The 15,303-nt window shown below is 36.6% G+C and overlaps 1 protein-coding gene across 1 annotated transcript; it reads right to left on the bottom strand.

The window, feature by feature from the left end:
• Nucleotides 1–12,727: 12,727 nt before the first annotated feature.
• On the bottom strand, nucleotides 12,728–14,970 carry LOC149138513 (peroxidase 4-like). The gene is made up of 4 exons (XM_089453316.1): nucleotides 14,670–14,970; nucleotides 14,257–14,448; nucleotides 13,794–13,959; nucleotides 12,728–13,290 (listed from the first exon to the last, which is right to left on the bottom strand). The coding sequence occupies exons 1-4, from the start codon at nucleotides 14,889–14,891 to the stop codon at nucleotides 12,899–12,901; spliced, it is 972 nt and encodes a 323-aa protein (XP_089309442.1). The 5' UTR covers nucleotides 14,892–14,970; the 3' UTR covers nucleotides 12,728–12,898.
• Nucleotides 14,971–15,303: the final 333 nt, after the last annotated feature.

The raw sequence follows: 15,303 nt of genomic DNA, 5'->3' as shown, positions 1-15,303 counted from the left end.
ACCAAGTAATGTCTGGTGCGAATGCAAGAAAAAGCCTGAGGAAGAAAGCAATTGGGATATAAAAAGGTTGAGACAAAGTATCGTTGACAAGGTGAGGGGTAATCTACTCTATCTGTCCATAACAAAATTTAGACATATAAAAAATTTTGCTGTTCCGGAAGTGAACGGTCAATAGAAAAGCAGAGATAACGGGTTCTCCACAGTGAATCGCCATTGTTGTGGTCACCAACAACCCCCTCTTTGTTTGATATTAGTAATAACATCAAGCAAAGGGGGACCCTTAACCAAAAATCCAAAAAATATTTTGTTTAAAAAATCGTTTGTATTAACTCCCTAAGAGCTATATCGCGTCGCAAAGGTAGAGAGAAGCGTTTTCCCAAAGCGCATAAATACACTGAAAAAGAGCGACGCGAGAACCCATCGCATCGCGTGCATTAAAAACGCTCAAAAAGGGAAAACCTAAGGAATCGTCGATGGCCGATACGCGACGTCGCACGTCGCAATGTCGCATAAGCAGCACAGAGTGATAAAGCGAAAACCTTGCGATCTTGCGATCTTGCGATCTGCGATCTGCGATATTGGCAATTTGCGATAACACTTAATGACGTCGCAGTCCTCGATACTGCGATTCCAATCGCAGAAAGGACTCATCGCAAGAATTCTCCAACATAAACGGTAAACCTAAAATTGAGCGCGCACCTTAAGGGAAATTAATGATCGCATGCTTCAGTATCCAAGAATGATTGTATCGCGTTTTTCGAAGAGTCAAATCATGATGAGTGTCAAAATTACGCATTCATTAGAACTTAATGCTTTCATGTCAATATTTTCGTCATTTCTCTTCTTCTTTGCGTAAACTGCAAGACATGTTACTGATATAAATCTATATGCAGGAAACATCCAAGGAAAAGAGGAAAGTGCCAATGGGGTAACAGAGAGAAGATGCCTCTGCAAATGGATGCCGCATGCAGCAGGACCGCGGATTCCAGAGTATCACCCAACAGGAGCTGATGAAAATAGACTATCTAGGACTTAGAGTCAAAGGCGCACAAAAGCAGCATGTTTGCAAAAGATCTTGAAGCTCAGACTGGGTAAAGCAAAAAGAGAAACGCAATAGAAGGAGGACGCTCCAGAAAAGCCTGGAACAAAGAACGGAAGCAATTCTCGATACAGGGGATTGTCCATACAACACAACTCCTAACTCATTGAGTCATTCGCACGACCGGAAACCGAAATAGCAACAGCAAAATCAGTTCGAAAGGAACCTGGGTTTTACTAAGTATACGCACAGCGAATACACCCAGCTAGAGAAAGGTTTTCGAAAATATCTTCTAGTCTGTCAGAAAGAGGTGCCAGCTCTTGTCATTTCTAATTTTCAAGCTCGAACAAAAGGAAAGGACAACCAGCCGACTCTTTCACAGCGAACAGCGCATTGCTTATAGCACTAAGGAGCAGATACAGAAATGGTTAGAAATTAGATTTGATTTTTAGAAATAAATTTTCTTTTAGTAAAAGGGCGGTCATTTGAAGCCGTTCCCTAAATTTGTGTAATTAAGATTAATTAGTTAGTAGCATTTAACCCTTCTCATGGCATTTGGAGAAGGGTCCGGAAATCTGTCAAAAAACTTGTCCTCAGAACATGCACTTTTGCACCCTCGGAGGGGTTTTTGATGAATGGATGGATCGAGATTTATTTATGTTTGCATTTTAATGTCTGTTACTGATGTTGCACTTCTGTACTCTTAGCAGATATTAGAACAAGCAGAAATAAATCATTATTGCTTGAAGTTTATTAGTGAAATCAGTCATAAATGGTACTTTTATCTCTTGACTAATTTTTGCTTGTATTCCTAAAGTGATATGCAGCTGAGTTCTTTATATGTTAATGTATGAATGTGTGCATTACCATTTGGCACTTCTGTACGGTGGATTCATTTATTTGTGCTTGACATATGAATAACTAATTATGCGATATGCTGTTCACAACTGTTTTGCCTAACTTCTTATGCAGAATGGTTCATCTTAATTGATTTATATTCTTATGATAGTTGAATGATCTTTATTACCAGCTATTGTTCGAAATCTTTTTAGATCGCATAATGAAAGAATTTTACCCCGGGTTAGCGTAGATTAGATGTATTGTTTTTCATTAGATTACAATAGCATAGAGTTAGTTTAGAAGTTAGAATTAAATTAGCTTAAAATACCCCTAAATCAATACCATCAAACTCTACACACACACACACCCCTCATATTGGGAAACTGGTCCCATTATCCCCAGTCGGACCCGCTACTCCAAACGGGCACGGAGCCGCCAACCAGGTTCCCGACCGGGTGGGTATCCCCCTTGTTGTTGACCCGATTTCGGGGCCCTCAACACAATATCACCCATTGATTTTGCAATCCTTATAAAATTAGTAGCTTCCTCTGCAACATCATCAGAAATAGTTGTACTCTCCCAGTCAAAGGATATATCAACGTCCCTTTGACCAAGGGTGTGAAGATTAGAAACATTCACATCGTTTGGTGGAGCCAAACGAGAGAACATTTTCCATTCTTGAAAATCATCTTCAACATTCATTTCGTTGTTAGAAAAATCACCTTGTTCTTAATCTTCAATATTGTCTATAATTGATGGCTGTCGACCAACATGCCATGCTTGATATCGAAAAGTCCTCCAACTTTCAATAACCACTTTAGCTGAAAGGCCAATTTCTATAGAAATGTCACTAAATGGCTTGTACAATAGCAATTCTGACCAGCAAAAGGTTTCAAACTCCTCTGAATCCTCACTGGGAATAGAATAAAACCATGGCCAAACTCGAATAATAGCATGAACATCTCTAGCCTTCCATGGATCTTGTTTATGCTTGCTATCAAATGTACAAGATCTTGTTGTTTCTTTCAAAGATAGATGTTCAAGGAAAAACGTTCTCTTCTGATAATGTTGAACGAAAGTATTCTTAGATGAAAATTGCAAGCCATCCCTTGATATTTTCCTAAAAACCTTTCTTCCAAAATTTAAGGAAACAAATTTCCAACTACAAACAACAAGAGGTAGCTTAAGCAACATATGGCATGTTTCTTGTGCTCCAATGTCACAGTCAACAATCGTTTCTACAAGAAACTTTCTATATGCACATAAAGCAGGATCCTTAGGGCCAATAGAATTTGAAATTCTAGTTAACATATGATGATAACTTTCATACCTTTTTTCTTCTTTCGATGCATACTTAGCAATGTATTTCAACACATCATAGTGAGAAAGCACTGGCTGGCAATCAACATTTGCATGCCACATTGTTAGAAGGTCAATGTTATGTATGTTAAGCCTATCATCATTTCTTGCTGGCCCATATTTTTTTCTTCCCTGATCATTTATGAACAATCTTGATTCACCACAAAGATCCCATGGAGCATTGTATTGACATGTTAGAATAGCACCGTTTTTGTGCAAAAAAGAACCCACAGTACACTTTGTGTGCCTTTGGACACGGTTTAAAAATTCTTCGTAATAATTATGAGGATCACAAGAGAAAACCTAACCAGTATTCAACAGGCAAGGGTCATCATTGAGGCCTCATGGAACCATTATGTTGCGACGATGGATGTCACACAGATTCCATGTAGTTACATATTTGTTGAAGAACATCTTTGCAACTTGTACATTAGAACTATTTGACCAATCAAGTATTTCCATGTCAGGAGCACCTTCTAACCATAGGAAACCATGGATATGCGGTAAACCTCCGTGTTTCCACTCATATCTGAAATAAATGAACATATAGTTACTACAAATAATATAAATAGAACCACAATAAAAGTTGAAAAAGTATAGAAGAAAAATTCAACACAAACCTGTACCAAAAGTCTTTAGCTTTAAGGTATTTTTGGATAACTTCCTCTCGAAAAATATTGAATCTGTGGTGCATAAATGCCACAAAAATATGAGGGTACTGGATAACATTCTCAATTTTCATATGATGCTCATCTGAAGAACGAGAATGTGAATGTATGGGCAGGAGGTTATGCAACTCTGGCAACTTTCTGTCAGCTACACTCAAAGTAAAAAATAAAGATGGACATCCTAACTGAGTAATCATTTCTGTCAATTTAGATCGACACTTAGTCCAGTATGCCCTTGTACCTCTCAGAGAATAATCAAACTGCATAAGATGCTCAACCAACTTATTATCTGGTAAATCAGACAGTTGGTGGCGCAACTCCTCAACTGTTGTAGGTGAGTTATCATGCAAATGTTTCTTTGCAAAAACTACAATAGTTGCTTGGCTCCGATGCTGCATTATCATGTTTAATAGGTAATATCAAAATCGAGGATGCCTTCCAAATCTCTGATCATAGTACCTAAGAAGATGCAATGCATATTCATGAACTTCAACACTACAAACACGTGGTTGCAACCAATCAGCATCACCAGTGGGGAACAATGTTGGGAATGCCATATTGGACAACCCCTCTGTATTATATTCATTCACAGGAGAGGTTCCAATAGTGGGCCAATCCATGTCTTGAACATGTGAAGAATGAACATTATCAAGAAATACTCTAATTTCTTCCACTTCTCTGCGTTCATTTGGTAGGAGAGAAACAAAGGAAGAAGGATGAGAGGGAAAATGCTCAGCATGAAACTCTTCATTATTAGTTTCATTGATCTCAGATTCTTCAACATGAAAATCAACAAATTTAAGCCTGGAGGAGACATCTGTTGAACTTTCGGGCAGAGCATTTAGTGAATCATAATCAATTACAACATCTCGATAGTATTGATCACGCTAGATTTTGAAAAGCAATGCATCCATCACTCGATATATTTTGACATAACATTCATAATATTTAGACTGAGCACCATGTCTCCTCACAATTAGAAAGTCAATATCTTCAACACGTCGGGGAAGGCTTTGTACAATTGTAGAAATATATTGAGGAAAGCTAATTATATGACCACTATACTTATATTGGCCAGCTCGAGCATGTGTCACTTGCAAAATGGGATTCACGCGTGCTATTAGCATTTCTTAAAATATGAGGTTGCTCACCAGGATCCATGTTATTATACCGACAAAAACAATGGGATCCTCTTTCACTCTTACATCGTCTGCAAAGAGGTCCTTCAGAATGTCTGACAACAAAAATTCCGGGATATGATTCTTGGTGAATGTGGCACATCTGGACAACTGACAAGCTATCTATCTTTGCTCGAAACCTTTTATGTACTGCAATCATGTTTTCATCAAAATGAATATGATATCTACTCGCCGAACCATGCTGAAAACAATTTCAATGAGTAAAATCTCTTCTAACATTTACTTCATCTTCAAGAACATGAGATTCCCTTCACAAATTTGAACTGCGTGGAATGCATCTATGAGAATGTGTTTCCAAATTTATGGTGTGCATTTCTCGAATCTGAGAGGACGTAAAGGTCTCTGTTATAAAAGACTTTAAAATTTAATTTGCAACTAACTATAAATGAAGAAAATGAAAAAGAATCAAATGCATTCAAAATTTACATTTTCGTCTTCACGTGGATGAGGGTTATCATATGGTTGCTCTTGGATTCTAAGAACAATGGACGAAACATTTTTGCATGTAGTTTTTTTGCCTCCATTCAAACGAGCTGTTTTCTGTTTCAAAGAAATAAAACATGTTATAAAACTAAATGTCCTAAAATAAAGATTCAAAAATTGAAAATAAATCAAATACATCTACAATAGTTTTACAATTTGATCTTTTGAATTCCAATTGGCCAACCTAACGAGATGACATCATGTTTTCTCCATAAAATGTTAGAAAACACAATTTCAAGGCAATTGTAAATGAGAAAATGAGAAAAATATGAAACCCACTCAACATTGACATTTGTTTGGCAATGTGGATGAACGATATGAGATAGTTCCTCTTCACTTCTAACATTAGTAGATGTAACATCTACCAAGTTAATTTCTACGCCTCTATTGGAATGAATTTTGTCCTATTTAAAGAAAATAAAATTCATTGTCTAAGCAATTAGAAATTTAAAAAACAAAAAGCAAATAAAAAAACATTGAAAATTTACATCAAGCTGGAATGTAGCTGAACAACCACTATTGCAACGAAAACCAAAATGTAATTGTGTTACCTCCGTTGTGCCACGCGAAATGCTATTAGGTATGACTGATTCTCTTGGTGGGACCACATTACTTTGAGAATCGGGATTTGAAGGGATTTTGTTTCCAGCAGCTGAATCCAAATTATCAAACAAATGGCCAAGTAAACTATCATTCAAATGATCACAGAAAATGTCATCATTACCTCGAACATCACTTATTTGCAACCTTTGGCCATCATAACATGCAATTGGACACACGGAAGGGTTAGGGTGGACATTTGCATGCACAATATTAGTATGGCGTTCTTCCCAATTGCAAGATGTTTCCCCAATGTTATGAACATTTTCAGATGAGCATCGAAGAACAAGGCTATGCTGAGGAGGAGCATATCCTGATAATGAACTATCAATAGGAAATGTTATTTCCATTATATCGTCCATACTACAATAGTTACAAGGAACTATAGAATCATTTTGAAGAGTGGCTTCAGTCGTTTTTCTCTTATATGCAGCTCTCCTACGCTCATTTATCGCATCCTTATTTTGTTGATACCGCAAACGAGGACTTTCATTAGACCTCTCACGTGATTGTGATGAATTTTTTTTTTTTCTTGCACGCACGCTTGTGCCTTTAGATGACATGTCTACAATGGATAATAATTATTCATTATGCATTCATAAACATCGAACATAAAAAGTGTATATCTTATTTTTTTTCCAAGCATATAAACTTATGAAAATGTACAAGTCTTTTTCCAAATGCCTAAAAACAAAAACAAATAATTTCAAAATGGAAAAAAAAACAAATGAATTCTTCCAAATGGCCCAAACAAAAAAAGAAGCCTAAATTTCCATGTATCATATTATAATCAAAATGCAACCCACACTATTGCGACACAAGAATCTAAAAATTTGGAACTATATATACTATCAAAATATAAATATAGATATTAAAATGAACATAAACATATAAAATTGTTTTAGAATTAATGAAAAAAACCATTACAAATATAATGTATAACATAAATCATAGAAATTATCATTATACAAACAAAGAAGAAAGCATAACATCGAGAAACATCTACATGTAAATCTTTAGCGGAAACAATATTAAATATTTTACATCACAAAGATCGATACAAACATAATTTTAAAGTATTACCATAAAGACACACAGTATGTATAGAGGCAAAAATGGAAATATTTTCCACAACCACAGAGAATATATAAAATGGAAATATTTATAAGAACTCCAAAGAATACTAATATCCTAAGAATCCATCACCATATCCAATGGTGGAATCTCATGAACAGAATCCATATGGGCAGCAATTGCAAAAACATCTCCATACTCAATAAGATCATTGCAGTCCACTTGTGCTGGGTACGAAAACCGATACATCTGCCCATTAGTTGAACCATCAATATCTATTGGAAAACATATGCGATTCACCATGTCATATAATGGGAAACGAACTTCACTGCTATTGCACATAAGAACCAAACCATGGACTGTTCAGAACGCAAGATAGCCAAGACATTTGCTATTTATATCTGCATAAATTTCTTCCAACAACTTCCATTTGAAACCCCAATAATTTTCAAAGTAGTCAATTTTTCGTTCAAAACACGGTTGACCAAATTGGAAATGATGTATTTCTTCAATTGACCATACAGAAGTGGACTCATCATTGACAAGGCATATCAACTGATTCAAGTATATTGCTAACAAAATACAACGTATTTCAGTGATTGGAACAAATGAAAAACCCCACTCATTTTTTATTACGTCAAACTAGTAGATTGTATACCCGTACTGAGGATAATCTTCATACTCCTTGTCGAGATACAACCAAAACATTTTACTTTTATAAAACACTACATTCTTGGGGGTGAAGTGCCACCAAATGGAACACCAGCCCTTTGCCACACCTTATCAAGACAACTACAAACACAAAATTCAGACTACATTCCGTCATAGATATGTTTTAGAACAACCTGGTCATATTTTCTGCTGCTTACATTTTCCAATAATGAAAAGAACCCTGAGTCTCCAACTCATACTGGCCCTATGTTTTTAAGTGCCTTTGTAAATGGATTCGCTACAAAATAGTTGTGTGTTTGGGAGCATTCAGTTTGTAAGGATAAAACCACCATTGGTCCAACAACACACTCTACTCTGTATCTTGAATCTATGAATCCCAAATGAAATTGATGTATGTGGCCATTCTGATTATGGTATTGTACAGAAAAACAATTGTCTCCACTATTGAGAAAACTAACAAGAAATCCAAATTGGTTCGTGGAGACATTCTTGCAACGTAAAAAGAAAGAAGGGTCTTGCAAAGAATTCTTCCATTTTTTACACACAGTGCCAAACTTTATCAGAACCGATAAAGGGAGCCACAGCAACACAAGTTCAAGAACTTCGAATGGAAGAGAACTCCAAATACCTGGATCCATGATGAAACAGTGAAACCACCTAACAGTAAAAAAAAAGGCATTCGATATCAACAAAACAATTTAATGTTGAATAAAATTAAAAGTAACATAAATACATAATTTACCACACACAATTTTCCATTTTGCAAAGCAATTTTCCATTTTCTACTGAAATATCTTAAGAAGGAAGGAACCTATGCAGAAGATTTAACCCTGGGAGAAGAAAAATTAACAGAGGAGTGTTTTATAGAGGATGACCAATGTAAAGGAGGATGGAGAATGTCTGTTAAATGAGACAAGCAGTGATTTATTGCAGCAGAAAAAATTTGATAATATATTGATATTTGAAAATGTGACAACACAGGAAGAAGTTGTTGTGCAAGAAGGAGATGAAGTTCAGTTTGAAGAGTTGATATGTGAAGCAACAGTTGAGACTGTTGAACCTTATGATTTCCAAACTAATAATTTGTGTATAAATGCATGAAACATAAGTAATGATGATAAAGTGTCATAGAGAAATTTCATTTCTTACACTTACTTTGTAATTATGTATTGATTTATATATATGTCGAGATATTTAATCCCAAATTGAATAAGTGTAAGCATCGAATGGTGGAAGATGAGCGAACTATATATATATATATATACATATATATCTGTGTGTGTGTGTGTGTGTGTGTGTGTGTGTGTGTGTGTAGGTGAAGTGCAACAATCACACAGAGAATACATAAGGAGGAGGATCGAGATGGGGTGTTGAATCCATTAGAAGGACCAATCAAAGCTCATGAGGAAGAGTGCATGGCAAAATAACAGTGGGACGAAACCTTTAAAGAATAGCAAAAATGATGACTTAGCATAAATTATAAGTTAAAGGAATGAGCACAGGAGCCAAGATAGATGCTCAGGAACCCTTAGATCTGGGAAGATCAATGGCTGAGATCGAATCGCGAAGGCGAAATATCACATCGACAGGGCCATTATACAGTTTAACTCCCCCAAGCGGAAACCCAATTACACTAAGAAACGGTGAAAAACACAGTCGGAACCAAGTGCCAGACTTGAAATATTATAGGAAATGGTTTATGTCCCTATGGGGTTCGTAAACATATCAGATCGGTGTATGTAAGCGGAAGGAGTCTGGCATTGAGGTTAAGCAATCTCACGATTTAATCTGAACCATTAGATCACAGATCGAATCGAGAAGGCAAAATATTGCATCAACGGGCTCATTATATAGTTTAACTCGCGCAAGTGGAAAACCCAATTACACAAAGAAACAGTGAAAAAACACAGTAGGAATCAACTGTCGGACTTGAAATATTTTAGGGAATGGTTTATATCCCTATCGGGTTCGTAAAGATATCGGATTGGCGTATGGAAGTGGAAGGAGTCTTGCATTGAGCTTGAGCAATATGTGATCACGCGACTTAATCTCAAGTGTCGGATCGCGGATCGGATCCACGGTCAAGATCTGATCGCAAATCGCAATCGGAGGAAGTGCAGATCACAGTGCATAATGCAAAGGCTTGGAGACCCGGAACCGATGGGCGTATAGTGGTGAATCTATAAAATTTGAGATCTGCTATATATATGAATCGGAGCGAGTTTCCTGTGTAATCCATATATTTATGTTAAAGTGGTTTAATGCTAAAACATACGTTAACGCTCTGATATCACATATCAGAGCAGAAGGGGCGATGAACATACATATAGGTTAAACCTCGAGAAATGTGACAAGGCCATACGGAAGGGCAGAAAGCTATGTTTATGCAGACATTTTCCATTGTGAATCGTTTATAAGGAAATATGCACCGACAATAGATTTATGTGTTAAAAACATATGTAACCAAAGGTTTTGTAACGGGAAGCTTATATATGTGTGATAGAAGGTTTTGTAAAGGTTGTGAAGTGGTTTCAAGTCTCGATCTTTAGGGAGAAGATCAACACCAGAGAAGGAATAAATTTTGGGAGAGCGTTTAAAAAAGAAACCACGACCTTCTTTTTTCTACGGGCCAGGATATCACGAAGGCATTGAGGTTGAGCGATATGCGATTGCACGAGTTAATCTGAACTGTCAGATCGCAGATCGAATCGGGAAGATGAAATATCACATCGGCGGGCTCATTATATAGTTTAACTCTCGCAAGTGGAAAACCTAATTACACAAACAAACAGTGAAAACATTGTAGGAATCAACTGTCAGACTTGAAATATTATGGAATGGCTTATATTCCTATCGGGTCCATAAAGATATCGCATCGGCGTATGGAAGTGGAAGGAGTTTGGCATTGAGCTTGAGTGATATGCGATCGCACGACTTAATCTCAATTGTCGGATCATGGATTGGATCGACGGTCAAGATCTAATCACAAATCGCAATCAGAGGAAGCGCAGATCGGAGTGCGGAATGCAAAGGCTTGGAGACCCGGAACCGATGGGCGTATAGTGGCGAATCTATAAAATTTGATATCCACTATATATATGATTCGGAGCGGGTTTTCTGTGCGATCCATATATTTTCGTTAAAGTGGTTTAATGCTAAAACATACATTAACGCTTCGATATTGCATATCGGAGCGGAAGGGGCGATGAAGATACATATATATACGCATGACCGTGGTAGGACCGATGGCCAATTGCGATGAGGTTAAACCTCGGCAAACGTAAGGCTTTACAGAAGGGCGGAAATGTATGTTTATGCGGGCATTTTCCTTTGTAAATAGTTTATGCACAATCGATTCCCTTCTTTTTTCTCCACGGGCTAGTCATCTCATTTGAATTAAAGTGGAAAAATATCGCAGAAAGAAAAAATGTACATACCTATAAGAACGATTTCTAAACGCCTTTGAAACCTGAAAAAATAGTAATTCCAACAACCTTAAGTGCTAAGAAAGAAATGCATGCATCCACGGAGCATTTGACAATCACTAAGAAAGCGTTTCTCCAATGCTGAAACCTGAAAAAATAGTAGGGAATAACTCAATCAGACATGAACTACACCAAATTATTAGAGATAGCGAGAGCTTGGAAACAATTAAAAACACAATGAGATTTCCCACCTCTTTTACTAGATAGATGCCAAGAGAAGCCGGCATTCCAGTTATCCTTTAACAATTCCAACAACCTTAAGCGCTAACAAAGAAATGCATGCATCTACGAAGCGTTTGATTATAATATATCGAATGGGCCATACTATGAGGTTCAAACTTTTGTAATGTAACTCAAAACTCAAAACGGCTGATGGAGGAGAATACGAATAGGCAGAGCGTTTCACATTTCGACTGTATTTAACTAAATTAAAGAAATGTTTCATCGATCAATCACTACATACCTCATTGTCATGGTTATTGATAATTGTCGGGCACAAATGGTTCAACCTTCATTGTAATTCATGAAACGTCCCCTTATTACTCGAATTTATGCCTACATATCTCATTGTCATGGTTATGGATGATTGTTGGGCATAAATCCTTCAACCATCATTGTAATCGATCAAAACGTGTCCTTATGCTTCAACCACGCATACATTTCAAAATGCAAAGAGACCACTTTCAAAGCCACTATGAAAGACGGGTGTTCGACAGTAATTTTTTTATTTCATTTTTCTTAATCCTACATACGTGGTTATCAACGAGAGACACAATAAATTTTTAATCATGCTTTGTAAAAAATTAATTTAAGTATGGTCTAAGTATGTGTTCTAGATATGCAAGAAAGTTATTGTAGCTAATTTCATCTATTGATTCAGTGATTACTACAAGAATATACCGGCATCTTTCAATTCACGCCATCCGATCAAAAAAGATTAATTAAGAAAATGATTAACTTGCCAATTTCGATAGAGAGGCACCTATCGACATAATTACATACTTTATGATTTTTAAAATATATTTTTTAACTAACATATTTATATTAATAAATATAATTACTATGAATAATACACATAAATTTTAATATTTCAAACTTTTCAATAATAAATATAAATTCAAATCATTATCCAACCAAAACCCTAATCCTAAAGATATAACTAAAACACACTTTCCATTTATCAACAAATCTGCTGGTTTTTTTTTTTTAATAATTTGCCAAGTGAAACATACAACAGACAGTTCTTCGCAAATCCACTTTATAAGACTGATAAAGTTTAAAATTTTAATATTGTAATGTAAGCAGGACTGATAAAGTTTAAAATTTTATTATTGTAATGTAAGCCGGATTATTGCTTGAGATACATTGACAGGAATACGGTATCCATGGAGATCAATCAAATACTTCTACTACAAATTACAATGCAACATAGCAATGAAATTGATCACACAACGGCTGCTTCACCAGTTGGTTGGTTGATTAGTTAGGCTTCCTGCAATTCTTGCGGATTTCTCCGCTGGTGCCCGTAAGAGGTTTGATGTTGCCCATCTTAACCATGGCGGCAGCAAAATCGGAGAAGAAGGTGTTCTGGTTGGAGGCGTACTTAGTCACCTGTGAATCAGTGGAGCCTCCGTTGAAGAGTTCCTGGTCGGAGTGGAGAAGTCCTCTTTTGCTTTTCAGATTGCAGTAATAGTTTTTGTCAAACACAGTGGGAGTCGTATAATCCAGTGGTGACAGGTTGCTGTCTCCGGAGCCTGTGGTACTAGGACACTTTGAACGCAATGAAGTGGCGTACGTAGTATCTATGTTGGTGTCGTTGTAAATATGGGCTCTGAAATTCTTGCATTGCGCCTGCCCGATGGTATGACCACCTGTAGATTGAGTATCATATCCGATCAATTCAAAACCGCCCATCAATATATAGTTTATCCATTAATTCTCAAAATTTGACTCCTTTATTTTCTTACATAGTTTATCCATTAATTCTCAAAATTTGACTCCTTTATTTTCTTACAGTAAATCTGAGGAATGCATAGGCATATTAATAACAATGATTAATTCTTGCATTTTTTGAAATCATTCATGATGCGTAATCTTTTCTTAAGAAAAACCTTGTTCAAAATTGAAAATAAAAAAATTGAAAGATTGTGCTCATAATTAATCTGCAAAAACAGGAAACGGAATATTCAGGAGGGACCCTTCATTTTTTTCACTTGAAAGAATCTCGCCTAGAACAGCTCTCAAAATGTACATAATCTTGACAGAAATTAGACTACAAGAGTTGGACCACTTCCTTGGAACAGGGACAGGCACCCTTTATATTACTCATTAATGCGATATAATGTAAGAAAGATCAAAACATTATTATGATTACCAGAGAGTGCAACCATTTCCTTTCTGGAGAGGCCCTGTGCCTGAAATAGTGAAATGAGTTTCGTCAGATTGGAAGTGGGAGGCGGAATGTTATTGTTTGCACCGCTAATGCTCGCTGTTGTTGAGTCTCGCCTCCCCAACATCACTGTCCACGAAGGTCCACCCAACTGTCAATTAAAAATTAGGTAAGCTATATTAATTAAGCGTAGTTTAAAGAGTTATAAATTAGCCTGGAAAATAATGGAAATTCAGATTTCCAGAAATTTTGAATTATAGCTGTGAAACAGCAGTGTTTTGGACACTTTCGGTGTCCAAGTATTAAATCTATTTCCACAATAAAAGAACTATTTACACCATCAAACATTCTGTTTTGTTTTTTTTTTTTTTTTACCTAATTCAGTTTTGTGAAATGATTCAGATAGAAATAACAACGTAGCTGAGCAAGATTAATGGGGCTGGCTTACTTGAACAACAGAATCACGAGCAGCAATGGTGAGAATATCTGCACAAGAAACGACTCCGCTGCAAGCATTCTCGAGTTGGCTCTTTATGCTATCGATCACCTCGAAACCCCTCGCGGAATTGTTATTGGGAATAGCATATTTCTCGCTAGTGAAGGTCGTGGAATTGTCCAACAGTACAGACCCATCGCAGCCCTACAATAACAAGTGAATGGATGTTAAGTTGACACGAAATAAGAATATTTTCCGAAAAAAAAAATCAGATTGATCATTCAGAGTTTCGAATTAGTCAGTGTGGTTAATTTTCAATTTCAAAATAAGATAATTTCTGAATCAAAATATCATAATTAATAACCATTAATAACTTTACTCAACCTGGTTCAATCAATATTAATAAAATGAATTATTCCACTTACATTAACGAAGCAGTCGTGGAAATGAAGGCGGAGAAGCGATGCTCCCATACGTTTTTCCTTAGCCACTGCTTGCTTCACCCCGGCTTCCACTATAGACAGGGCCTTGGGACAAGACTTGTCATAAAACGTGGAGCTCAGTTTCCCATTCACAGTATCAGTAATCGAACAGATAATAAACACAATGACAGCAATGCACGGAAAGCTTTTCATCAAAGCAGCCATTTTTGCTGTTGGAACAAGCGCTCCAAAAGCAACCAATTTGCTAATTGGCAATCTTGCAGAATGATTTTGCGAAATATTCGATGGCCAATTTATAAGGGCAAATATTGGAATGCTGCAAGCAGAAGATTGGAGAGAAGGAAAGGGACCCAGTCCATTATAAAAGTCTTCGGGGTAGTTGATATAATTTGGTGTCCAGCATTTATAGAGAAGGATAGATACTTATCCTAAAAAAACACGTATGACGATAGCAGTCATGTGCCAAGTTTTCAAACTGGATGGCCCACGCCAGATCTTGCCAGAGAAAGTTGTAACGAGGGATTTGATCTGTTTACGTAACTTAGTAGTAGTAGTCTCTGTTACAATTTCCACGGTCACTATAGCTTTTATGATTTTGGTACCAAACTCTGCCTAC

This window comes from Pinus tabuliformis, chromosome X (genome assembly GCF_031772625.1).
Source record: "Pinus tabuliformis cultivar Carrire ecotype Pingquan chromosome X, CPIR1, whole genome shotgun sequence".
In the NCBI taxonomy this organism is placed as follows: domain Eukaryota; kingdom Viridiplantae; phylum Streptophyta; class Pinopsida; order Pinales; family Pinaceae; genus Pinus; species Pinus tabuliformis.
The sequence above is the reverse complement of the archived record's forward strand: the minus strand, read 5'-3'. Positions and strand labels throughout refer to the sequence as shown.